The sequence below is a fragment of the Lontra canadensis genome, unplaced genomic scaffold, assembly GCF_010015895.1.
Source record: "Lontra canadensis isolate GAN:19392208 unplaced genomic scaffold, GSC_riverotter_1.0 scaffold35, whole genome shotgun sequence".
NCBI lineage: Eukaryota > Metazoa > Chordata > Mammalia > Carnivora > Mustelidae > Lontra > Lontra canadensis.
This window is the reverse complement of record NW_022631029.1, coordinates 15,205,497-15,233,120: the sequence shown is the minus strand read 5'-3', so window position 1 is coordinate 15,233,120 and position 27,624 is coordinate 15,205,497. Positions and strand designations below refer to the sequence as shown.

Below are 27,624 nucleotides of genomic sequence, written 5' to 3'. Positions count from 1 at the left end.
AATGGGAATTGTATATGGGGGTGCAGGGAGAGACAGGACATGAAATATAATACTTTTCATGGCCAGGACAATGAAAATAGATTTGTTTTGGAAGCAAGGAAGGAAGGAAGGAAGGAAGGGTGGAAGGAAGGAAGGAGAAGGAAGAGAGAGAGCAAGAGAGGGAGGGAAGAAGGGAATAGTTTTGTCTTTTTCATTCTTTAAACTACAGGTAGGTTTAAGAAGAAAAAGATGGAAAATAATGGTATTTAAATTACAAATCACAGAAAAAATACTTAGAACTCAAGAGTATTAGAAGAAATACCTTCAATAAGGGGTTCTTCCCAAGTGTGGAACATAGAACCATGGCATTATTCACTCCCCACAAAAAGAAGATACTATTAGGTTGCTGTAACATTTACCCATATCCTCAATATTACCAAGCCTTTTGTATCAACTTATTAATGATGTTAAATAGCACTATTTCTGATTAGGTTCAGAAAGAATATTTTTATTAATATGCTAACTAGAATCTAGAGAAGTGGCATTATTTTTAAAAGTTAGTCCTAAACTGGCAATGCCATTATTTAGTTCTGAAATAATTCTTGGTATTACTAAGGTTGATGATCAACCACTTTTACTTCTAAAAAAGGAATCTCACAGAGAACTTCAGTTTCAGGCAGGCTTTCAGTCTTTATCCAAATGGAAGAAAAAAATGTGAACTATTTTACAACAGTTTTAGTACACTAAGAAAAAACACCCACATTCATGCCAAGAGATACAGATTTTTTTTTTTTTGGTATTTAGCAATGATATCTACAGTTTATTACACAATTATTTCTGAACAAAAGGAAAAACACTAACAGGTAATTATCGCAAATTTTCTGACCAAATAAAGTTAAAACTAATTTTCAAGGACAATAAAAGAGCAATTTCTGTAAATCCATATTTCCATTTTTCTATGTGTAAGTATATGTTGGGTAAACTATTTGGGCAGAAAACTTAAATAGATATTTTTAGAGAGAATTGTATTCCAGAATAAAAAGTAGTAACTAACACTTTGTATCTCTGGCTAGAGCTCCTAGTCTATACTACTGGCCATTTAGTTGAGATAACAAAGGTTTTTTTCCTAGGAAACATCCATCCTAAATTTTCCAGATCAGAAGACTGCAATAACCAAATACCTGCATACACTATATATCATTTGTTACAGAAGAAAAAAAAATTCCTAGGTAAAGCATATTAAAAACAAATAAAAACATTTTCCAAAGCAATATAGCTGAGTTAGTTTAGAGAAAATAATCATTAGTAACTTACTTTGTCAACAGGACTTGGTAATGGAGCATGGATGACACTGAAAAGTAAAATTTAGAATTTTTTATCTAATTTCCTGACAACAGAGGAAACAGTATGACAGTACCAGAATATCTTAAACCCTAAAGTTGATATACTCGGTGTCATATAATCAAAACAATGTGAATTATTCTCTAATCCTTCATAAATCCATAGAATTCTTGGAAAAAAAGGTAATAAATACACAAATCTACCTTTTACACATGACATATTTCTAATCACAAATCCAAAATTCAAAATTCAAAATGTATTAAATGCCCTTTGAGGATCCACTATTTAATGAGGGCTCTGGTGAATTCCATGACTATAGAACTTCTATACAGAAAAAAAGCACACCTTAAATTATCTATTTTTAATTCTGGAATGTGTAAATTATGTCCTTTTAAAATTAAATATTCCTATAAACAAAGTCTTAAAAAACAAAGTTCTACTAGAAAGAAAGCTACGCTTTGGAAACCTGTTCTAGTGGAGAACAACTTTAGCCAACCAAACAGTATTACTGTTCTCTACCTCACACGCAAACAACTGAAAGCTTAGATGTAGGTATGAAACTAAACTCGGTATATTCCTATAAAACTAAGCAGTAACAGACAGTATAATTGGTACTAATTGCCTTTTGGGCCTTATAAAGTACTAACGATAGACAGGCAGTATTACAGTGTAGCAGTTCAGCATGCAGGCTCAGATGCCATACTGACTGGGCCCACATTCTGGTTCTACTTACTAGGTGTGTAATCTTGGGCAAGTTTACCTAAGCACTATATAGGTCTCAGGTTCCTCATCCATAAAATGGGGATAATCATAAAAATAACCCCATGGGGTAACTGTAAGCATTAAATGTGTTACTATAAATAAAGAGCTTTTAACAGTACCTAAGACATAGTAACACTTGATCCTACTACCACTCCCATGACAAAAGAGCAGATAAGGAAGCCAGGCACCATGACCAATTTACCTCTGGATCCCCAGAACCTATCACCAGGTCCTAGCAAAGCTGGCGCCTAATGAAGGTTTAAAAAATTATGCCAACTTTAGTTTTTCTCTCTACCCTATAAACACGGGATAGACAGTTTAACATAACCTTCTTTTTCTTGACTATACAAGCAATATATACTGATTATGGGAAATGAAAGCATGAGGAAATAAGTCAAAATTACCTAATGCTAGCACCTAGAGACAACCATTTGGGGTATATATATTTTTCTTTATAGCCAATGCACATTCAGGCAAATAAACTTAAAATCTAAATAGAAGCAAACAGTATTCATGGTTTTTTTTTTTTTTAAATCCAGTTTTCTTAGTGACCCAAGTACAAAATTTTCTGTTCTTGTGAAAATTTGGTTAACAAAAGGCTAAAAATCCAGCTAAACATGTATCTTACAGAAACTATCCTGGATATAGGTGTATTTTGTTTGAATTATAGAAAAAGTTCATATGCAACAAGGGAATACAGAAAAGGAAAACCATTATTTAGTGTTAAAATGGTGGGATTATAGACAATTTTTCTCTGTTATCATTTTTTAAAAGATTTTATTTATTTATTTGAGAGAGAGAGAGTGAGCATGAAAGGGAAGAGGTCAGAGGGAGAAGCAGACTCCCCGCCAAGCAGGGAGCCCAATATGGGACTCGACCTCAGGACTCTAGGATCATGGCCTGAGCCGAAGGCAGTTGCCTAACCAACTGAGCCACCCAGGTGCCCATGTTTGTTATCATTTAAAAATTATATGTGCAGGGGTACTTGGCTGGCTTAGTCAGTACAGCATGTGACTCTTGATCTCAGAGCCATGTGTTTGAGCCCACATTGGGTATACAGATAACTTAAAAAACAAATCCTTTGTGCAATATAATAAAAATCAAAGAAGAAAAGAATTAGCTTTTTGAGAACTAGCTAGTGAGTATCTTAAAAGCATTAGATGCTTTAAATGTACCTGAAATTCTAAGCATTCTGGCATACCCAAATGTATCTTGATTGCTAAAAAAGATGACAGTAACAGAAACAGTCAATGATCATTGTGTCCTTGATGTATGCCAGCTACTATACAAAAGTCTTTAAGTGCATAACCTTGCGTAATTTTCCTCATAAAATTCCTGCTCAGTAGATACTATTGTTATCTTCATTTTTCAAATGAGAAAAGGGAGGCCTGATCAAGACAGAGTCAGTGGAGTTGGGCTTTGAATGAGACTATCCACCTCTAAAGACCATCCTGATCTACCAGCACTAAAGAACTGCCTGTCCAAAATTCATCTTCTCCAGAAAGTCAGCCAGTCTATGCACTATGAAATTGGCAGCAAAACTTTAAATGACACTAATATTTAACCACATAAGAAAAACCAAATAATGAGAAGGAAATGGCGCAAAGATGAAAAGCACTGGGGAAACAAGAAGGAGAGGGACACAATTCACTAACAGACTGAAAAATTCACATGTCCTCCTAGATGGAACCCGAGATCACAGATAACCCTTTATATTACTGCTCAAATCTTTTAACTCCATGAAGGGAAAATCTCATCACACACAAACAACAACGTTCTTAAGAAACCACGTATCACTAGTTGATTAATAGTTACTCTTATTTTTAAAAACTTAACCCTTGAGTCCTGAGTCACATTAGAGTTCCCAAAGTTAACTGTATTTTTTAATAATTAAACTATAATACAGAATAGGAAACAGATTGTTTTACATTTAGATGTTTAAAAATTTTTACTTTGTTTCAGATATGCTTAAAGCTAAAAAAAAAATTGGTAGCATCTAACTGAAGCAAAATATATAATAATCCTAATGAAAGCACAGACAATCATACCAATAGGAGGGTCTCTCTCTGCTTTCTTTTTCTTTCTTTTCTACTCACTATTCTACTTTGCCTTAAACTTATTATTGCTTATCTTAACCTCCCACCCTCAGGTCTTTGTCTTTGCTTTTGAAGGATAAAAAATATTATGTTGGGTATAGAAACAAGCTTATTGCCCCCCAAATAAAAAATGCTTAAGTTTAATTAATAATTACTACATAATGATAATCTGTGAAAAGCACAAGATTAAAATGTACTTATATTTAGATTTTAACATTTACATTTTATGAGTAATTCTTCCTTTTCAAGTTCTCCTCCTCTAAATGATCTTTCCACTTCTTCAGGGGGAAAAAAAATACAGCCTTGGAAAATCCCTCCAAAACTCCCACCAAAATAGGCTATTAACGATATCAACATCCTCAAGGTCCTAAAAGATCATGACACTGGCATTAACTTCAGAGGGAATCACAGTTTAAGAAGTCCTATATTAAATGCAGATCAAAATACAGTTATCACTCATCACTGAGTAGTTATTACTCACCAATAATTTGCATACCCTAAATATTTTGAAAAACACCTAATTATCAATCAAAATATAACTGTAAAGTTAAATTTGGAAACAAAATAACCTGTGCCTCATTATACATTATTATTAATTAGAATTGTAGCTAATGTGAAAATTAAAGTATATTATATTCTAAAAGTACTGCATTAATTTTCTACCATTATAAGAATAATCCTGAAGTGTTAACAGTATACCATCACCTAGAATATTGTTAACCAAGTAATTAATACAAAAACTTCATGGCACAAAATTATACTCACTCTGAGCGGAGTCGGGCTTCCATACCATCTGGTAGAAAAAGTTTTATTGTGGAAACAATACACCCATGGGTAACTGGTTAAAATAAACAAATAAGATGGATTAAATAATTGTTTAAAAATACAAACCTTCATACCTCTCATTTCCAAACATATACTTTGTTCCTAAATGTAGTAACTTGGAGGAAAGAAATCTGGTGGTTTAATGACAATATTCATTTCCCTGGAGAAAGTCATTCCTCTTCATACTGAATCACAGTTGCAAGGCAAAATTACAGACAATTGTTTTTCAAAAGTGTCCTAACCTCCAATGCTGTAACAGTCAATAAAAGGTCAGTGGAATATATAGAAATAAAATTGAGAGGAAATGCACTTTCTCCCCTATCTGCTGGCATCAAAACTTAACTCCAACTATTCCCCAATTTAGCATTTAGCCTTAATTCCTAATTCTCCTGTCCTCAACCTGTAACATGCTTCACAAAACCTAGTTCTGTATAATATAGCTTGGAATATGCTGTTCAAGTCCCCCATTTGATGAGTGAGAAAACCAAGACCTCAGAAAAGTGAAACTGCTTCTGGAACTCTTTAAGTGTCAAAGCTGTTTGCTAGAACTCAAGTCTGAGATTTCCAGTTCAGTATTTAAAATGTGGTTTTATATTCTCGGTACTTTTTCTTCCTCCACCCTGAAACATTTTTACATAACATTACACCACTTTATAGACAACTTCTTACTGTTGCTTCTTACTTCCTCCTTTCCTTCCGAAGATTTCAAGAGACAAAACCCCCCAAAAGCAGCATTTATACAGAGCTTCTCTTTGTGACTGGGTTTTATGGGAAAAAAAATTTCTTGCTAGCTTAAGGTTGATGGCTTTTTATTTCTCTGTTCTTCCAAGATTACATCTTCCAGGGTTAGGGTTCAAAGAGTCAATTTATTTAGTTTACCAAAATCTAATTAATGCAGGGTGATGAAAATATACCATCTCATGATTAGAAGACTGGTGGTTATGTGATCATATACATTTGTCAAAACTCAGTGAGTTTTATAAAACTGGTGTGTTGCAAGGAAATTTTATCTCAATAAAACTGATTAAGAATAAAGCTAATGCTGGGGCACTTGGGTAGCTTAATCGGTTAAGCATCTGACTTCAGCTCAGGTCATGATCTCAGGACCCTGGGATCACCAACGCTGGGCTCTGTGCTCAGTGAGGAGTCTGCTTCTTCCTCTCCCTCTGCCCCTCCCCACTCCTGTGCTCTCTTTCTCTCTTTCTTCCTCTCAAATTAAAAATAAATAAAATCTAGGGGCACCTGGGTGGCTCAGTGGGTTAAAGCCTCTGCCTTCAGCTCAGGTCATGATCCCGGGGTCCTGGGATTGAGCCCTGCATCAGGCTCTCTGCTCAGCAGGGAGCCTGCTTCTCCCTCTCTCTCTCTGCCTGCCTCTCTGCCTACTTGTGATCACTGTCTGTCAAATAAATAAATAAATAAATCTTTAAAAATAAATAAATAAATAAATAAAATCTTTAAAAAAAAAAAGAATAGAGCTAATGCATTTATGTAAGAATAACTTATTAAGTGATCAGGCCCATGAATCATAAAAATATTATAAACATAAAGTAATATGATTATTCTGTCATCTGGAAATATACAGTAAATTTAAGAAATTTAGTGCAGTTTACTCAATTTTCATTAACTTATTATTTGAAAACTGCTAACACGGATCAAGAACCACCAATGGGTTAGTCTTCTAAACTTTGCCTAACATAGCAATTACAGCCATCAACCACTGGGCTCCTTCCTTCCATTCAGGCCTCATCCTCTAGCCTGCTACCATAAATATCATATGCAAGACCACGCTACCTGCACTTCCAAATTCTACAACTCTGTGCATTTTATGAGTTGTTCTGTCACTGATGTCCTTTATCCTCTTGCCTTCATGACCAAATGCTACTTATCCTCTAGGCTGAGACTTTCTACTTACTTCACCAAATTCATTATCTGACTAAGGGGTCCCCAGAGCTTCCTATTATCTACTTCTTATAATAGTAAGCATACTGCGTTATGAATATTTATCATTTACACAACCATTTTCTCACCAGATACAGTCAACTCTGTGAGAGGGACAGGATTGGCTGCTTTTCACTTTTTAAATCCCACACTTGGCAGAGTTATCTGGTACAAACTAGGCCTTTAATGAATAATTACTGAATGTGCAAAAAAATATATCTAGTTAATATTCTACAGTTTCCATTACCCAGGATGAAGATGTCTCTTATTTTGAGGACACTTATAAAAACTGCCTAACTCCCACCTTTCCCTGGTACAACACAGGGAAGGGACAGATTTACCCCATCTCCATGACTCCCCCAGAGGTTTACTGTAGACAGGCTATAATAAATACAGGAGAACAGTACAAGAAGATCCAGCAATACTGACACTTGACCAATATCTTTAAGTTGGTAATAAAGTCTAAAAAAGTAGGTGTAGTTGAGTTACGGAATAAAACTGCACTGCCGGAACTGACAAGCTATATTACATCAGAATTTCCATTGTTCAGATATATCACCTCAAAGTCCAGCAACTGGACTGATGTACAAATCTGTGAAATGAATCAAGAGCTAATATTAATACTGACAGGGCAGCACAGGGTTGCTGTACTACTGAAGGCAGTTAAAGACCACGTCTGACTAAGCTAGCCAGCCCTGCCTTTGAAAAGGTTCTTGTGACAACTAGATACATAGAGGCACGGAATTATTAATTGTCTTTTTTAATTTGCAATGGGCAAGTATTTAAAACAACCTGATAAAAATATTTTGTCCTAATACTTATATTAACTAATTTTACATGGCAGTATTTTCCAAAATGGAGTGCTAGCAGGTGCTGACAAAAAAGGATTTGGGGGTCAGAAGAGTTCGGAAAATACTGTTAAAAGTGATTGAAAGAGTTTCGATTTTTTTAAGATTTTATTTATTTATTTAACAGACAGAGATCACAGGTAGGCAGAGAGGCAGCCAGAGAGAGAGATGGGAGGAAGCAGGTTCCCTGCGGAGCAGAGAGCCGATGTGGGGCTCGATCCCAGGACCCTGGGATCATGACCTGAGCCGAAGGCAGAGGCTTTAACCCACTGAGCCACCCAGGCACCCCAAAAGAGTTTTGATTTTTTAAACCAGTCTTCCTCAGAGATTAATCAGCTTTTTATCCACCATGAGACTCTGAAAGTAAGATGCATTTTCCAAACTTATTTAACCATTGAGCTTCTCCCCTGTTTTCAGAACACTTATATAGGAACTGATACAGTATTATATGCATGATATCATGAAAAAATACTTTGGAAAATACTGCTCTCAAATATTCTATGAATCACTTTGTAAACAAATTTTGCTCTCAAAATTTACCCAGAAACATTATTTACCATATTTCCAAGACTCAAAGACAAAACTGATTATAAAACACAACTTAAAAAGTTTCTCAGGCAGGGTAAGAAGGCTGCATGGTCAGTGCCACATTAAATACAGGTAGCTTCACTTTTTTTTTTTTTTAAGAGAGACAGCATGTGGGTGGGAGGAGCAAAAGGAGGGAAAGAGAGAGAATCTTAAGCAGGCTCCACACCCAGTATGGATATGGGGCTCAATCTCAAGACCTTGAAATCATGACCTAAGCTGAAATCAAGAGTCAGAGGCTTAACCAACTGAGTTACCCAGGTGCCTCCCACTTTGCTTTCTAAAAGTTTATATTACATTACTTCACTTTTATGAAAGACCCACATTAGTACCTGTTTTTCTAACCAAAAGAAATCCAAAGAGGCTTTTTGCTTATTATGAAAAAAGGTGAAAAGCACAAATAGCATTCAGTGTGGGTTTTGCAGAGAGCTGTTACAAAGACATTAGGAGTGGCTCCGCCAAGTTCCTCCCCCACAAACTGCACTCAGCATCAAAGCATCCAGCCACCACAGCTTTGAAATGTGTCTGTGAGCATCTGTGCTTTATCTTGATTTATTTTGTGTATCCATTAGCAAGGTATGTCCTTAGGTATCAGAAAAGCCTAAGAGAGGTGACTTTTGGGTCTGGGAACTCTAAAAAAATTTTCCATATAAATTAATGGTAATTGTTTCTTCACTTTATACCAATTTTAAAAGGCCGCATAGGGGACACCTGGGTGGTTCAGTCGATTAAGCATCAGACTCTTGATTTCAGCTCAGGTCTCAATTTCATGGTCATGAATTTGAGCCACTGCACTACTTTAGGGGGAAAAAAAAAAGGTTTCATAGGAATGATATACTTTCTGACAGCAAGGAAACCTATACACATGCACTGTAAGCTACATGCAAATTTCAGAAATGTTTGAATATGAAAAACAAGTGTGTCTGAATCGAAAAAGAAAAGGTATTTATGGAGAAAAATCTGTAATTACTTGTAGTTATGAGACTTTATTAAAAATCAAAATGAAGACTATTCAAGCTGTCATTTGTGGGTTTTTCCCTCCATTCTCTTATACAGGTTATTTATTTTGCTTTTGAGTTAATATATGTACTCTATGGTCTGAAGTCAGCTTTTTTTTTTTTTTTAGTGTTTTACTCCTTTTTTTTAAAGATTTTATTTATTTATTTATTTGACAAAGATCACAAGTAGGAAGAGAGGCACGCAGGGGGTGGAGCAGGCTCCCTGCTAAGCAGGGAGCCTAAGCAGGGAGCCTGATGCGGGGCTCCATCCCAGGACCCTGACATCATGACTTGAGCCAAAGGTAGAGGCTTAACCCTCTGAGCCACCCAGGTGCCCCTGAAGTCAGCTTTTTATATTGCCTCTTCACATAGACATTACTTAAGAGACCCATGTTAACTGAGATTAGCTTAAAAGCTATTTAAGGCCCTGGATTGGGAGACTGAAACTTCTGGGATATGTTGTAGTCCGAGTTCTAGCTCTGTTCTTGCACTGAGTGGGAAGGTCAACACTACTCTATATCTGAGTAGTCTGAAGGATCCCTTGAAATGAATGGCAGTAATAGGTACAATGAGTGAGATCATAAAAGCACAAGAAATATAAAAAAAGCCAAGACCTAAATGAGAGGTGGTAACATTTCCAAACTGGGGAATTATTAGCTTAATTGTCTTTTGACTGCAATCTAAGATAAAAGAGTTACCAAACTTTTATCCCTGAATGTTTTGTCTCATAAAGTTTTTGAGACAAATCTTTTTGAGACAAATCTTTTTGAGACAAATCTTTTTGAGACAAATCTTTTTTGAGACAAATCTTTTGATTCAAAGATTTTATTTTAAAGAATTCATTTATTTATGAGTGAGTGAGAACAAGAACGTGAGCAAGGCGAGAGGCTGAGGGAGAAGCAGTGGGACAAGCATACTCTCCACTGAGCAGGAAGCCCGCCTCGGGCTCGATCCAAGGACCTTGAGATCCTGAACCAAATGCAGATGCTTAACCGACTGATCTACCCAACTGCCCTGATTTTTTTTAAGTAGGCTCCTCACTGAGCATGGAGCCCCATGTGGGGCTTGAACTCAGGACCCTTGAGATCTAGATCTGAGCTGAAATCAAGAGAGGAACGCTTAATGGACTGAGCCATCCAGGCGCTCCACAAAGACCTTATCTTTTTTTAAATTCAGAAAAGAAGCAGGAAAAGTTAGCTGAATAGACAACTAACATTTAAATCCTAAAAAAATGTTTCTGTATTGATAGTCTATCATTGTCTTCATTTATGAGCTGGAGTTCAGTAATAAAAAGCTTTCCCTCCTCAACTACTTGTTTATGTCAGGAATAATTCCCTCCAGGAAAGGTAGCATCAATGATTTATTCTTTCCCTTTACTTACATGTTTTCAGAATGGTTTCTCTAGATTCTAGGCTCTTCTAAGGCTGATCGATTCATTTTGCTTTCCTTTTAGTATCACTTAAGTTCATGAATTTGAACACAAGTTGATATATTTCAATTCATGATATTATTTTTATTGATCCTCAAACTGTCCCATCTTCGATCAATTAGAACTTCACGTTAATTCTTGAGTTTTCTGACAGAACCCTAGCAGTCTTAGATAGCTTCATGGCTTTATATATGACAAAATCTTCTAGGCTCAACCAGTACATTTCCTGACTTATTTCCTAGCTGTTTCTTCCAGGAATCCTGTTTCTAGCTATTTATTTGGTGGGAGGAATCCCTTCTCTGGGTATGTGAATTCATTTGCTACTTTATTTCTCTAGCATATAATGGAGCAATACTGCTTGTTAGCTTATTTTTCAATTTATGCACAAGTGGTTCTTTGGTTTTAGCTGTTTGCTAATTACTCACTGAGAACTTGCTGGCTACAAAGCAATATGCTGGTAAAGATGAAGAAAACAAGATGATTATGACTAGATCCTTTTCCTTGAGGAGGTTTTGGTTTATTTTGTAGAGAGAACAAGAAATATCTAACATAACAACAAAAGAGGAAATTTTTCACAAATGCTACAAAAGGTACAAAACACTATGGGAATTTGGAATGGACAAGGGCAGGGGAAAGATTTATAAAAAGGGTAAAAAAAAAGAATATGATTCAAAAGATAGGCTGAGAGAATGGCATGAGCAAAGAAAGAGAAAGAGGAGAGTGTAAGAGAGTGCACATCTTAGGAGGGCAGCTGGAGGAAGACTGGAGAAAGCAGATAAAGAATATATTTCAGGGTCTCTAGGTGCCAGGCCCATGCTAATTACACTATATATGTTAACTAACTGCTTATGACAAACCATATAAATAGTTATTTTTACGTCTTATTTTACAGATGAGACACATAAGACAAGGTCAAAGAAGCTAAAGTAACTTGCTTGGGATCATATGTTTGGTAAGTGGCAGTGCTAGGATTCAAAACAACCTTTTCTATATGCCATCTTACCTCTAATCTAGTTTAACAGCTTAACATTTATAAAGGAAAGGAGTGGGAAACAAAATCAAAGTTGAATTGAGCCCACATTTCTGAGGGCCTCAAGTGTACAATTAAGCATTTCAGAATTTATTCTGCAGTATGGTACAGCCTTCTCAAGCAGGAGAATAACAAAGCTGTAACAAGAATATTCTGGAGGCAGTGGGTTGGGAGTGTATAGTGGCCACAAGTAGAGAGCTAGTGTGATGCTCTAGGCTGACAACAGGAGAAACAAGCAGGAGCAGAAAAGGAAAGAAATGACCTGAATGACTAGAGGTGAAGAGACACGATTTAGAAACGACACCACTATTCTGAGCTAGTGTATGGGAAGATGATGGAGCAATAAAAAGAAACTGGTAAGTCAGGAGAATGCTCTAGTTTGAAGGGGAGATTAAGCTTTGTACAGAGTCATTTTAAGGGGCTTGAGGACAGGGGATAGCATATAAAACAGGTGCTGCCAGGAACTTAACTGAATAGTGTTTTTAAGCCCAACTTCCAAAAGAACAACCAAGACTTTTAAAAAAATAGTTATACTCAGTTCCCACAACTTGAAAATCCCCTTTTTAGGACTGAAGAGTGGGATCTAGACATCTGAAGTTTCACAAGTTCTGCAGATAATTGCGGTGCAGGTAATTTCTGGGTCAAGAACCCACTTTTTAAAAGAACAAAAGTAGACTGCCATGCTATCAGAAAGATTCTCTTAGTTACCCCAGCAAATTAGGCACAGCCTGTGCTGAATCAGCTTTGTGATTTTCCCTAGCAGCTAGAAAGTGGAAGAAAGTAAAGCTTCTGGTGAAAGTTACCAAAAGCTGGGAATGAGCAAGGACAGCAAAGCCTAAAGTCAAGGGGTGGTCTAGCAGTTAGTGAGAGTACCTTTGAATCGGCCAATGATAAGTTCCAAAGGACAGACAGGTAAAGGAGCTTGGGGCTGAAGCTACTGTGAAAGAGGGGCGAACTTACAGGCAAGAAAAGATGATACAATGACTGGCAAATGACCTGGCCTTGAGATGGGAATTCCATATACACTCTATCCATGTTCGCACAGAACATCATGCTGCAATGTAAACACTGAACATCATACCATAAACCTTGAAGTAGGTAGTAGTATCATGAGCTCCATTCTATTAGATGAGCAAATTAAAGTTTAGATAGGTTAAGGAGAGGTAACTTAGTCACAGTAAAATAAAAACAGTGGTGGAAAATAAGAATGTTACCAGTTTCCAATCGTCATCTGAAGCTTCTGGATTAGGAGGTTGTCAAAATCTTAGTTGAGATAAGGTGGTAGAAAGAACTTTCGTAACATCGTGGAGGAAGATTCATGACATTTTGAAATTTATTCAACCAGTGTGTGCCAGTTTGAGTGTGGAGATTCTACAATGAAGACATGCACTCTGGCTGCTCTACCATAGCTGATAGTTAGTGAGGGAGGCAAACACGTAAGGGGGAGTGCCGTGTGCAACAGGGACATGGAAAGGCACCTTTTCCAGCCTAGAAAAGTTTCTAGCCAAAGGAAAAAGCATGTGCAAGGGCTTGAAGACCAGAAAACACAAGATCTATTGTGGGAAACAAAAGTAACTAAGGGCAGTTCTGAGGAAGATAGCACTGACTGCTCGTAATAGGCCCCTTGTTCACAGCGGCTTACCTAGGAACAGATACTGGTGAAGTGGACTTCAGTGATGAACTGACTGTGGAGTTATATGTCAAGTTTATAGAACTAATTGGTCCCAAGCTTTGCAGCAGAGGATTACTGTAATATTATGTGACCCAGGAAACTCATCCCCTGTCTGAGCAGTTTGTGGATTGGGGAAGAGAGGAGTAGATAGCATTAGGTTCCTAAAGCCCCCATTCCAGAAGGATCTGATAGGTTGGCTGTCTTCCTCATTTCCTTAAAAAGAAAAATCTGTTAGAAGATCATCCTGTTTGTTTACCACGATATTTTACATCTATAGGGCAGGTTATTTGTACAGTGAGTTTTCTCACTGGGGTCACACCATGTGAAAAGCCAAACATCAAAATCAGCTTGTTTTGGAGAGCTTAGAGTAGAAGAGTCACTAATATGAATGGATATGCTCAATGACATCATGTGTCTATCACCTTTTTAACAAAATCACAATTTTATACACATATACAAAAAGCCATTTTATATATTATATATTCTTTTTTGAAACTTCCTTTTATACATAATTTCATATAAATATATAAATGACACAGATAGTGGAAGGTTTTTAACAACTGTCTTACTAACTCCCACCCTTTTTAATTTGGCTGTCTCTTCTTTATTCTTCTCCTCTACCACTCTCCAGGATGATTCACAGTAATGACCTAGTTTGCACCCTTCCATGCTTTTCCCCCAAGGTCATATAATCAAATACAAACATACACATGTATGTATATATTTATAGGGATTGGTGAGACTTTTTAAAATAATGAAATTATTAATAGTAATTCTTTCCTCAACAGTATATCTTATAGAAATCCCTGCAATTGATATAAATCTATTTTATTCTTTTTAATAGCTACACAATGGGCAATTTTAAAATTATGCTTCCTTTGTTTCTTGTTCCATATACAGTGATGCAAAAAAAATCCTTTTATACATCCTCAAACTATTTTTGTCATTTCTAGTGTCTAATTTTATATTCTTACTATAAATGTATTCAAAAGCACTATGTAGTACTGTTTTGCATTAATTCATGTTTTATGTAAATAGTATTATACCACGCACATCCATTTGTAATTTACTTGAGATATTGTCTTGAGATTTGTCCTTACTGATACATGTAAATTTAGTTCATACACTTTTATACCTGTATAGTATTTGTGCTTTTAATCTATTTTTATTTTTATTTACTTGTTTATTTATATTTTTAGAGAGAGAGTGCAGGTGTGGGGGGGATGGGAGAGAGAGAGAATTTTTTTTTTTTTTTTTTTTAAGATTGTATTTATTTGTCAGAGAGAGAGGGGACACAAGCAGGGGAAATGGCAGGCAGAGGGAAAAGCAGCTCCCTGCTGAGCAAGGAGCCTGAAGTGGAACTCAGTCCCAGGACCCTGGAACCACGACCTGAGCTGAAGGCAGACACTTAACCGACTGAGCCACCCAGGCATCCCAAGAGAATCTTAAGGGTCCGTGGCCAGCGTGGAGCCCAACACAGCTCTTGATCTCATGATCCTGAGGTCATGACCTGAGTCAAAATCAAGAGTCAGACACCAAAGTGAGCCACCCAGGTGCCCCTTTTTATTCTAATTAGAATTCTTATTTTATTTAGTTTTTTCTATTCATTCTATTTATTTAGAATTTTTATTAGGAAACTCCTAAACTTCATCAAATGCCTTTTCTCTTCCTCTCTCTCTTTTTTTTTCTTTCCTTTCTCTTTCTTTCTTTCATTCGTTTGTTTGTTTCCAGAGTACGGCTTTATTTTGCAGTACAGAAATATTCTGGAGCCATTCTGAGGCAGACATCATTAAAGTGGAGGCTCTGTCAAATCAATACTGCAATATAGCTTGGTCCATTGAAGAATCCACATCTAGAATACAAAAGAAGCTTCTACATTTACCTGGTTTATGACAGATTTCTTTCCCTTTGCTCTCATCAATTTTATGAGGCTAAAACACTGTACACAGGTTTCCTCCAAAATGAGTCTCACAGCCTGGAATTGGGTTAGAATTTCAGGCCCATGTAACCCCAACTTGTGGCTGTATTATATGGGTACTCATAATACTTGACAGGACACAAAATGTAAAGGTGTAGGGAAAATTGAGGGATTCTGCCCCAAATTGTGGAATATTAGATTCCTAATTTCTTTAATGTCAAGAGGACAGAAGGCACGAAAAACTGTACTGATCCAGCTCTTGAGCAGCAGAGGCGCACAACTGCAAAGGCTACATTGACTAAAAGATACAAATACTGTATCAAGTGCTCTGTATCAGCGTCACAATGTTTTTTTTTTACAACTGATCCTTCACTGGGGGAAAAAAAAAGCCAGTACTGGTTAAACTGAACAGAATATGGTAACCTGCCAATTCTGAATAGCCACTCCATGAAAACAAATTAATACATAATATTAAAAAGGGAAGGAATATTTAGTGGTACAGTGCTTGGCAATCTCAGCTTTGATTACAAAAGCAGGTCTTATAATATTGATTTCAAAAATATTATTTATTTATTTGAGAGAGAGTAAGCAAGAGAGAACACAAGCCAGGGGAAGGGCAGAGGGACTCCCTGCTGAACAGGGAGCCCAATGTGGGACTTGATCCCAGGACCCTGGTATCATGACCTGAACTGAAGGAAGATGCTTAATGGACTGAGCCACCCAGGTGCCCCCCTTTTATTAAAATACCACTTATTTGAGAGAGAAAGTAAGTGAGAAAGACCACAAACTGGGGGAGGGGCAGAGGGAGATGGAGCAAACTCCCCACTGAGCAGGTAGCCCAATGTGGGTCTTTTTTTTTTTTTTTTTAAGATTTTATTTTATTTATTTGACAGAGAGAGAAATCACAAGTAGGCAGAGAGGCAGGCAGAGAGGGAGACGCAGGCTCCCCGCCGAGCAGAGAGCCCGATGTGGGGCTTGATCCCAGGACCCTGAGATCATGACCTGAGCCGAAGGCAGAGGCTTAATCCACTGAGCCACCCAGGCGCCCCCCAATGTGGGTCTTGATCCCAAGACCCTAGGATCGAGTTGGTGGTATAGTGGTGAGCATAGCTGCCTTCCAAGATCCTAGGATCAATAATATTGATTTTATACAGTATACATCATTTGCCAAAAGTTAAGTTTGTCCCAATTAGATAATAAATTGTACTATTGTTAGTCTTCCCCATAGATGTCATTTTTCTTATATTCATTTCCTCAAAGTCAAACTCAGATTCGATCATCCTCTTACAGATGACTTTAACGTCATCAAAAGTTGTTCCAAAGTGAGTTGTGGCATTGTATGTGCAGGAAATAAAGATCTGGCTTTCTGTTCCCAAGCCTTCTGGCACAAGGTCACTAATGCTAAGAAATTTCTCTTCAATCAGTCCCAAAAGCTGCAAAACTGGTCTGATTTCTTTCTCTGGTTCACTGGTATCCACAGTTGTACTAACTATGGTGATATACTTCCCTTGTCCTGCCACATTGTATATGGAGGAGATCATACAGACAAAGATATCTGACTTCCAACTGTTAGTTCTGGGGAATGATGATCTGGCAGGAGTTGGCACCACTGGTGTTCTTGATGGGGTGGCTGAGGATTTATAACTCTAATCATCTGGCTCACTTTTTCTACCTGGTCTTTGACACAGCTGGGATCACAAACGAGCTGCCTACAGCAAGGAACTTCTCCTGTAATTTCAGACCAATCACTCTTGGTATGATTTCACACCAATCACTCTTCCATTCTGCACAATGATTCTTCAGTTTGTTTATTGAGCATGTGGGTGCCACCATAAATAGCACTTAGCCCTGCAGATTCCAGGGTAAGTTCTCCAAGACCATGGAGAGGATAAAGGTATAGGCTTTTGCCGTATCTTGCCAGAGACTTGTAAAGTTTAATCCTCTTAATGGTTTCTTAATGGTTCATCTAAATAGTCATCCATTCTTTTTATTATTTTTTAAAGATTTTTTATTTATTCGTTTTGAAAAAGAGCAAGCAAGAGCATGAGCAGGGTAGAGGGTCAGAAGGAAGAGAAGCAGACTCCCTGCTGAGCAGGATGCCCAACAAGAGGCTGAATCCCAGGAGCCCAGGATCATGACCTATGCCAAAGGCAGATGCTTAACCAACTGAGCCCCCCCAACCACCCACCCCAAATAGTCATCGGTTCTATAAAATGCCAGGGCATGGCCAGTAAAATCTATGATCTTATCCCAAGTCAAATTTCTTGTACACCTCCCGAACTGCAGTCTTCTTAGGATCAATGCCTTCTAAATTTCATCAAAGCTGGCAACACACACTAGGAATTTTCTGAAGCGACGTTTTTCAGTTCCACTAAGCTAGATGCCAGGGCTTCTGTTTCAATGGAAGTAACCTTATAGATATTTCCTCCCTTACAGACAAAGCTCCCTTCAGTCACTTTGAAAACCAGAGAGCAACTGACCTCTGTATAAAGCAGCATCTTAACCAGCTGACCACTGACCATAAGGAACTTGGGAATTAAGTCAACATTCCAGTCTCTTCTTCCCATTGATGGTAGTGGTATTCCTGGTATTTTAAATCTTTTGTATAAATCTTTCAGAGGTATTAGAGATGAATTTCTCCTCCACAGTATGAATTTCTAACCATGGGAAGAACCTTCTTTCCATGTATTGACATTATACCTGACAGGATATATCCAGTCAGGCTGGTGCCCTGCAGGAGTACCTTGTACTCCTCTTCATAGCGGGGGGAGGGTGAGGACTTAAGACCCAGGAAAGGAGAAAGCGCAGGAGCCAGAAGCTATAGGGCCAACCTCAAGAACAGGGGAAGCACTCAGGCTGGCCTGATGGAAAAGGGAAGCCAGGGCTAGAGGTACAAGGGAGCTGGAGAGGAGGGAGGCTGGATGCCATGCCAGATGAGAAGAGAGAAATCAAATGCTTTTTCAATACTCACTGGTTATAAAGTAACATGTTTTTCATGTAACATTTTTAGGTTGTGGATGACGTTAGTATATATCCCCAATACTGAATCATTTTTGCATTCCTAGAATAAAACCTACTTTGTTTATTCTAGCATTATTTCTGAAGTTAATTTACTAATACTTTAATCAGAATTGTTCATCTATTGTCACAAATGAAAATAGTGCTAGTTTTCTGTTTTTGAACTGTATCTTTATCAGAATTTGACATTAATGATATGCTGCTGGCTTCTCTAAAGTAGATTTTGACAGCTTTCCATCTTTATACATGTTTGAATTATTTAAATAACTGGATTTATCTGCTTTTAAAAATATGATTATATTCAGCTATGAATGCCTCTGTTTCTGGTCAATCTTTAATAACTTCTTAGTCTCTTTTAAGGAAAACAATTTACTCAAGTTTTCTACATCTTGGGATAATTTTGCTAGGACAACAATTTATTGTAGCTTTTTTCTTTGTCATAGATTGGCATGTACTAGTTTCTCAAAATTCTTTTAGCATATCCTGTATCTGTATTTATGTCTCCTTTCTCATTCCTTATCTTGTATATTTTTGCTAGTATTTTTTTAACGTAATAAGGGATTTAAGGGTTGTGAATTACCTGTTTAGTGTTTGCTGGTTGGTTGGATGATTTTCAAAGAACCGGCATTTGGTTTGTTCATCCCTTCTATAGTTTTTTGCTTATTTCATTAATTTCTGCTTTTCTTTTTCTTGTTCTTTTTCTAATATCTCCTAAATGCAAAGTTTCTTCATCGTCCTTTTTCTTTAGTACAGAAGGAATTTAAGATTGTAAATTTTATTTGAGTAAAGTATTTACAGTATTTTGGTATAAAAGTCCTTTCCATATAGTTTAGTATATGTGCTGCCGAAGCAAGCACATCCTTTCCATATAGTTTAAAATTTCCCTTTTGATTTCTTCTTTGAACCAGAGGTTAACCTATAGTGCTATATAATTTCAGGAGGATTTTCTAAGTGATATAAAGCTTATCACAGTACTGTTTAGCAAAGGACAAAGTCTTTTTCCCTTGTATACGCTTAAACAGGTAGTCCTCAGCTAGTGATAGAGCTGTATCCCAAGAGCCCAGGCATACATCAACTTTTTGAAGATAATAAATACCAAAAGAAACAACATTTTAAATGATGGAGAAATTTTCTTTAATTAATTTCCTTAAAGTTGGCATAAAAGATAGTTAAATGTTCAAAGAAGCCTACAAGAATCTAACATTTCTAAAATAATAGTGCTCTAATAATAACCCTGAATTTCAGGATTTAGTCCTCTTAGCTTCCTACAGCGTGTTCTAAAGAGTGTCTCTCACAGCTGATGGGAAAGAGTGGGCAGGAGTTTGGAAAGAGCTGTGTTCTAGAACAGTCACCTCCCTGGAGATGTGCATATATGTTAGCATATTAAGGACTGTGAGAGGTCCTGTTTACTTTTGGTTAACTAAGCATTTTCTAAGTGCATTTGACAACCTCATTCTTTTATTAATTAACACCTATTAATTCTCTTTGGGAAATGCAAGCCAAGAAGACATTCCTTGGAGAAAATATGTAATCAATTCTCTGTCTTCTCTGTGGGTTATTCACAGCTGGGACTCAGTAAGTGTTTGCTGAATGACTTGGTACCAGAGATGGTGAGATGCAACAAATGCTACAGTGTCCAACATGGCTGCTCTTAGTACGGTCATACATAAGGTGAGCTCTCTTTGTACGGAGTACTCAGTATTTTGCATCAAAATACAAACTTTCTATTTTACAACTGTAAATGGAAATCACTAAGAATATGACACTACCTGAATTCAAATACCAAAATCTAACTCCCTGAGAAGGCTATCAAAACCTGGTAAAAACAGGGGCGCCTGGGTGGCTCAGTGGGTTAAAGCCTCTGCCTTTGGCTCAGGTCATGATCTCAGGGTCCTGGGATCGAGCCCCACATCGGGCTCTCTGCTCAGCAAGGAGCCTGCTTCCCTCTTCCCTCTCTGCCTGCCTCTCTGCCTACTTGTGGTCTCTGTCAAATAAATAAATAAAAAATCTTTAAAAAAACAAAAAACAAAAAACAAAAAAACCTGGTAAAAATATATTGCAGTTGCAACACCCAGTGAAAAGTATATAAACATACATGCACATGCACACACATGGTAGCAGCAGCACCACCCACCCACCCTCATCTCCATGTCCACTGTGCAAAATGTCACATACTGATGACTTAGGGCATCACCAGATCAAAGTATGTTCAGAGAAGCAAAAGGAGAAACCTGTCAACTGGTTCCACTGTCCACAAGATAGCAAAATTGCATACTTTTGATTCATATTGATTTAGTTTTATGATCCAGCCATATAATTTCATGGCCATAAAGTAGACAGTGAAGTAGGTAAAGCCAGGAAGCTTCAGAATTGTAAAATTGACAATCCACATTTATTTAGCTAAAGAACTTGTAGTTTCAAAAACTGAGATGTGAAATCTTATATCTTGATGGGTACTATTAACTGCCTACAGAACTCTGATTTTGTTTGGGACAATGTACACACAACTGGAAGGGATAAATCATAATTGACATATGACAATCATGGAGATCCTGATCCCTTCTGCCAGGTAAGTAACTTCCTAGGCTTCTTTGTAGCCATAGATAGGTATGTATGTGGCCACTGGGACAAGAGGAGTGTAAATCTGCTGAAAGAATTCTACAAAAGACTGTGTTTTCAACATAAAAAAAAAGCCATACAAGAAGACACTTTGTCCCTGCCTTGCAGTTTTTGCTTGACGTTTGGGGCTTTGGGCTGTAGCCATCCCTCTTTAACCATGAGGCAACAAGCAAAAACCTACAATAAGCAAAAGCATAAGAAACCAACATGTTAAGGACAGTAAGACCCAGATTCCTGGTAACACCACTGAATCAAGTGAACAAAGTTGGACCTACCCTCCTGCATTCTTGTTAACAATAGATATCCTTAAGTTTAAGGTCCTGTTGGTTGGGTATGCTGTCAATGCAGTCAACTGCTTCCCAAACTAGCAGAGGAGTGTCCTATATTTTCATACTGTGATGAAAACTATAAATTCACTTATTAACATTTCAGAATTTAAAACTTCAGAAAACCAATAGGGAAAGTAAGAGATTTTTAGTTTTTCACTGCATATAATGCTGTATTTAAATACTTTTACAAACATAAAATGTTTTATAACATTAAACAGAAATTTTTTAACTTAAGAAGACAAATAATAGGAAAAATTGATCCATACCCGTACCTTTCCGTGTGTTCTCCGTTACATCTACCCCAAACTGGATAATGTCACCAGAAAGAATTTCACATGGTGGACTTTCTTCAGAGCCTCGACTCAATCTCTGGCTATTTATAAAGGTACCGTTACTACTTTTAGTGTCTTGGAGATAAAACTGCAAAAAAAAAAAAAAAAAAAGGGAACAGAGATTAATACTAATCATTCCAAACCTACTTTAAGAAAAAGGGTTTCCACCTTTGCAAACTACTACAAATGGATTTCTTCCCCTATCAATTCAAACCACTTGTTCCAGCTAAGGCTCTCCTTTAATATATAGGAAATTAGAACCTGGAAACCAAGTGATTTAAAATCCAGCTAGACAAAATGGTTCAATCACTTTAGAAAACAGTTAAAGTCCTCAAAATGTTAAACAAAAAGTTAGCATATGACCTAGGAATTCTACTCTGAGGTATATATGCAAGAGAACTGAAAACCTATGTGCTCACAAAAACTTGTACATGAACTTCATAGCAGCATTATTCGTAATAGCCCAAAAGTGAAAACAACCTGAAATGAATGTCCATCAGCTGATGAACAGGTAAACAAAATGCAGTGTATTTGTATTATATTACATCATTTAGCAATATAAAAAGTAATGAAGTACTTACTGATTCATGCTACAACACGGATGAACTTTAAAAATAAAATAGTTGCAAAAGACCATGTATTATATAATTTCATTTATATGAAATACCCAGAATAAGCAAACCCATAGAGACAAAAAGCACATTTGTGGTTGCAAGGGGATGAGATACCAGGGAAAGAAGGGTAAAGGGGCAGGAGACTGGTGATGGAGAGTGATGGTAGAAAATGATTGCTAATGGGAACAAGGTTTCTTTGTGGGTGACTAAAATGTTCTAAAAACTAAATAACAGTGATGGTTACATAGCTTTGTGAATATACTAAAAACCAGTAAATTGTACATTTTAAAAAGGGAATTAAAAAAAAAAAGATTTTTATTAATTTGACAGAAAGAGAGCACACGCAAGCACACAAGCAGAGGGAGGGACAGAGAGAGAAGCAGACTGCCGGCTAAGCAAGGAGCCCAATCCTGGGCTGGATCCCAGAACCCAGGGATCATGACCTGAGCCAAAGGCAGAACACTTAACAGGCTGAGCCACCCAGGCACCGCAAGGGTGCATTAAGGGTGAATTTTATAGTATGTGCATTATATCTCAATAAAGCTGTTATTTTTAAGAAAACCCAGTTAGACAAAATTCTAATTCTACCTTTCCATCTCATTCTTTGTAATCTTGTTCCTAGGATATCTGAGTTAAAACAAAGGAAGTGTTTTATTCCACAGGCGAGGACAATTGGTTTTAGGTAACACCTATAATTAATAGCTATCAGCTAACTAATATACTTGGTATTAGGAATGACCTATCTTCAGCAAATTCTTTGTAATAAAGCAGATTGGAGACACTAGGAACTAAAATACTGGAATCAGCTATGAAGCTACTGTTTCCTGGCCTCCTAAACCTGCCTTTCAACACTTGGGTAACTTCCCTCTTTAAAAAGAGAAGGAGTAGAAAGAGGCATAGAAAACCTACTTATATATCACCTACCTATTCTAAAAGAAGTCAGGAACAGTTGGGATCATGCACAACAGACTTACTAGGAAGAGAACAACCAATAAAAAATGATGTACCTTTCTTTTTACATTTTTCTACACTCTCCAGCCCTACTTATTCTAGCAACGGATTTTCACTGAATTCCTTCCTAAGGAAGAACGTAAAGAAGAAAACTAATATTTATTAAAATATATGTTATACCACCAGACCCTCATTTAATCTTAACATTTAAGCTATGATACAGATATTATTTCCATTTGTAAATGAGGAAAATGAGGCACAGGCAGATACCTGCCGAAGGTCACAGAGCTAAGAGCAAGGATTCATATAATAGAATTGAAAGGGCCATTATTCCCCGATTACTTCACACTGACCTTTATGTTTCATTTATCCTTCACTCCTCCCACAAACTCTTTTCCAAAATGAAACAGAGCAAAAGAATATACATCTTGAAGAAAATATGAAAATGACATTTCTTTTCATTAATTCCTAGACGACAATTTAAAAAGGCCACCAGGCTGTCCATAAATGACTTATTCTCTCTTTGTAATTCAGAAGAAACCAACTGTTACTTTCGCTAGCAGTTTATATAATTACAGACCATTAATGATGAAAATTGTGTTGATATTTTACAAGTCCATTTGAAATTTATAGGTCTTACCATCTCACACCAAGAAGGAGAAGCACAGGAAATAAATACACTCAAGTAGGAACACTTACTCTCACAATTTTTTCCTACCCTGGAACCTACTGTTATACTGTATAGGGGAATTTGGTTTTTATTTCTTAATGAACATATTCATGGGAAATGTGGCAATATCTGGATTCTGGCTTGGTCATTTGTAGTACTATATGCCTTCACAAGCCAAATAAAGGGGTTATACTAGATTTACAGTGTTTTTCCAACTTCACGTTCTATCTAATCCTTAGTGAGTTATGAAGTCATTTCGTAGTCTGTGGCTAGCATTTTGATTTTAAACTTTAAAAAGAATAGAACATAAATAAGACCAGGGATGCCTGGGTGGCTCAGTGGGTTAAGCCTCTGCCTTTGGCTCAGGTCATGATCCCAGGTCCTGGGATCAAGTCTGGCATTGGGCTCCCTGCTCAGTGGGGAGCCTGCTTCTCCGTCTGCCAATCCCCCAGCTTGTGTGCTCTCACTTTCTCTCTGACAAATAAATAAATAAAATCTTTAAAAAAAATAAGAATATATGAAATGAGTTTCAGTATTAGCAAACTCTGGAAAACAAAAAGGTGTGTATGTATGTGTGTATGTGTTTCAACACCTCTTACATAGCTCTTACGTAACCACAAATTTTCAAATTAAAAAAATTCAAAGTCCACATTAACCCACGTTGTTTTCATTCTGACACATCTGTATCACTGTCCAAAGCATGGCCTCCATTTAGCGTGAACCTATCATTTATGGTACTTGCTCACCCTTTCTCTACTCTCAACATGCTAATGGCTTCCAAACACCTTAGAATAAAACCTAAAGTTCTCATCATTATAGCCTATAAGGCCCTATATGATCTTGCTTTTGATTCCCTCTGCAAATTCATTAATTTCCACTACCTTCTACCCTCATTTCTCTCAGCCACACTAACCTCTTCTCATGCGCCTGAGCCTCTGCACTTGTGTATAGCTGGACCACACTAGTCCTCTTCTCTGCAAAACTATTTTCATTGATATGATTTGACTTTCTGTCCATGGCTGTCTTGAAAGATATTAAAAGTCATGTTTCTGCATCTATGAAACAATCTGCTATTACTCAGTCTAAACTGTACAGAAGCTAGTCTATGTACAGGTTAGGTTCCTGAAGGTATAAAGAAGTCAATTTGTTTGCAAGGGACTGTGCTTACAGTCACTGGACGCATTTCCCATAAGTAGATATGTTAGCTGGTCCTTCATCACTTTTAAATCAGAAATATTTTTCTCCTCTATGATGATAAATCTTCTTCTATGAGGCTGCTACTGCTGCTGCTGCTTCTTTTCCTTAAAAGAGTTTTGGCTACTCTAAAATTTCTTTTCAAATATTGTTAAAGTTTTTTGTTTGTTGTTTTTTTGGGGGGGGGAGATTTTATTTATTTATTTGACAGAGAGAGAGAGAGAGAACACACAAGGGAGGAGTGGGAGAGGAAGAAGCAGGCTGAGCAGGCAGCCTGATGCAGGGCTCCATCCCAGGACCCTGGCATCATGACCTGAGCTGAAGCCAGATGCTTAACAACTGAGCCTATCCAGGAGCCCCTCTTGTTGAAGTTTTAACTATCTTTATTTCCTAGTAGAATAAGAAATGGCCAAGTAGCTCTAGTGTTTGCACTGGCCAACAGGCATTCACTTTAAGCAGGTCTTTAAGTAGCCCTGAATTTATAAAACCCTCTGTAACTTGTGACCAAAGCTCAATTAACACTGTTTTCAGACTTAATCTCTGATTAACCCCTTGTTTTTCCCTAAATAAATGTTAAGCTCCCAGAAATCTGACTCTGATGGTTGTCCTTGAACTAAAAGGTTCTCCCTGCCCCATCACTTTCCCCATCTCTTGTTGAGTCTGATTACCTTCAATGACACAGGCACTACGCTCCACATGTTACATAATTTGCTCTTTGGCCTTCAGAAAGTTCTTGTTGTTCATTCCATAAACAAATACATTTTGCATCACTTTCAACTTTGCTAAAATCTATAAATACTTTTATTTCCACTATAATGATAGACTTAAAAAAATTTTTTATTTATTTGACAGAGATCACAAGCAGACAGAGAGGCAGGCAGAGAGAGAGGAGGAAGCAGGCTCCCTGCAGAGCAGAGAGCCCGATGCAGGGTTCAAAACCAGGACCTGGGACCATGACCCGAGCCGAAGGCAGAGGCTTTAACCCACTGAGCCACCCAGGAGCCCTGACAGACTTTTTAAAAAAGATTTTATTTATTTATTTGAGATAGAAGGAGAGTGAGAGAGAGAGCACAAGCATGAGGAGCATCAGGCAGAGGGAGAAGCAGATTCCCTGCTGAGCAGGAAGCCCGATGTGGGGCTTGATCCCAGGACTCTGGGATCTTGACGTGAGCCGAAGGCAGACGCTTAACCCACTGAGCCACTCAGGCGCCCCGATAAACTGTTTTCGTCTAACATTTTCCACACTCATAGGTTTTGCAATATCCAAACACATTTGAACTAAAACTTCAGAACAAAGCACTATATAGTTGACATGCCATAGCCCAGGGGCCAGAAACTTTAAGCCCACACAGGGGAGTTTTAAAAATGTGAACACAGAATGGATTATGGCTTCTAGATGGCAGATGCTACATCACAGAGTTTTAATCTGCCTGAATTACCACCTAAAATCAGACTGACTAAAATAGCAAAATCAAAATCCCACAGATAGTATTTATAACAAAAGTGGGTTACAAGGTATCCACATGAACCTCAAAATAAAAGTGAGTGAAGAAAACATCAACAGCCACCAGACATACACAAAACCAGCACCTGAACAGGAGGGTGTGTAGGGAAGCAATGGCGCATTTTAGGGACTCGAAGAGAACATCAAAATAGTCATTAGGTATTCACTGGACAGTGTGATGGCCAATTTGAGAGGAGAAGTTGAAAACGGAAAAGGTTTAGCTCAATCCAGTAACAAGTGAGCATGAGTTAAGTTCTGAAAAAGACTGGAGCAGTCTGAGTCATAGAAATTCTTAAACTCAATCTACCAGCAAAAACTGCCTTCTAAGATAGGGCTACACAGTGAGGGAAGTTGCTGGATGTGGAACCAAAACTGACCAAGGCAAGGACAACAGAGACAAAGAAAAGATCCAGATAAAAATGGAGAAGGGAAAAGGAAATCATCATATTTTTGAATATTTTACAAAAACAACAGGAGAGGGAGCTCTGTGACATTAGCAAAGTTCTCCTGAACTACGACCCTCTTCTAAAAGTTCAGGGAAACAAATTTCACATAAAAATGAGTAACAAAAAAAAAAAAAAATCAAAGTCCCATCCCATACAGTTATTTTAAGGAAAATGAGACTGAAGAACAGAATAACATCCTACAGATAATGAATGGCAGACCTTGACAGGAGATCAAAATATAACATACTATTTCAAAACAAGCTTAGAGATATTAAGAAAATAATTCAAGACATGAAAAAGAAATATAAATCACAATTACAAAACTCCAGAAAATATGAAAGAACTCAAAAGAAAAAGAATCATTTCAGAAATGAACACAAAATTAGGACACAAGTGACTATAACAATCCATTAAGATAAATAAAAGGTGAAAAGGAAGACATTTTTAAAAATTAAAAAGAAATGAAGTGACAACAGCAAAATGGCTGAGTAGGCAGCTCTAAGCTCCCACTCCCCCACCTCAAAAA

The 27,624-nt window shown here is 37.3% G+C and overlaps 1 protein-coding gene and 1 pseudogene across 33 annotated transcripts in view; both read right to left on the bottom strand.

The window, feature by feature from the left end:
• Positions 1-27,624, bottom strand: part of SLMAP (sarcolemma associated protein) — a 138,950-nt gene that overhangs the window by 57,772 nt on the left and 53,554 nt on the right. For 22 of the 33 annotated variants that reach the window (XM_032868388.1, XM_032868385.1, XM_032868406.1 and 19 more), the window contains exons 2-4: positions 21,660-21,807; positions 4,944-5,016; positions 1,294-1,330 (exon numbers count right to left, since the gene is read on the bottom strand). In XM_032868388.1, the coding sequence (XP_032724279.1) occupies positions 1,294-1,330; positions 4,944-5,016; positions 21,660-21,807 (258 nt within the window). Of the gene's footprint in view, positions 1-1,293; positions 1,331-4,943; positions 5,017-21,653; positions 21,808-27,624 lie in introns of all 33 variants that reach the window. The other 11 variants (XM_032868383.1, XM_032868386.1, XM_032868384.1 and 8 more) reach the window with 1 other exon arrangement.
• On the bottom strand, positions 16,507-20,589 carry LOC116874025 (annotated as a pseudogene).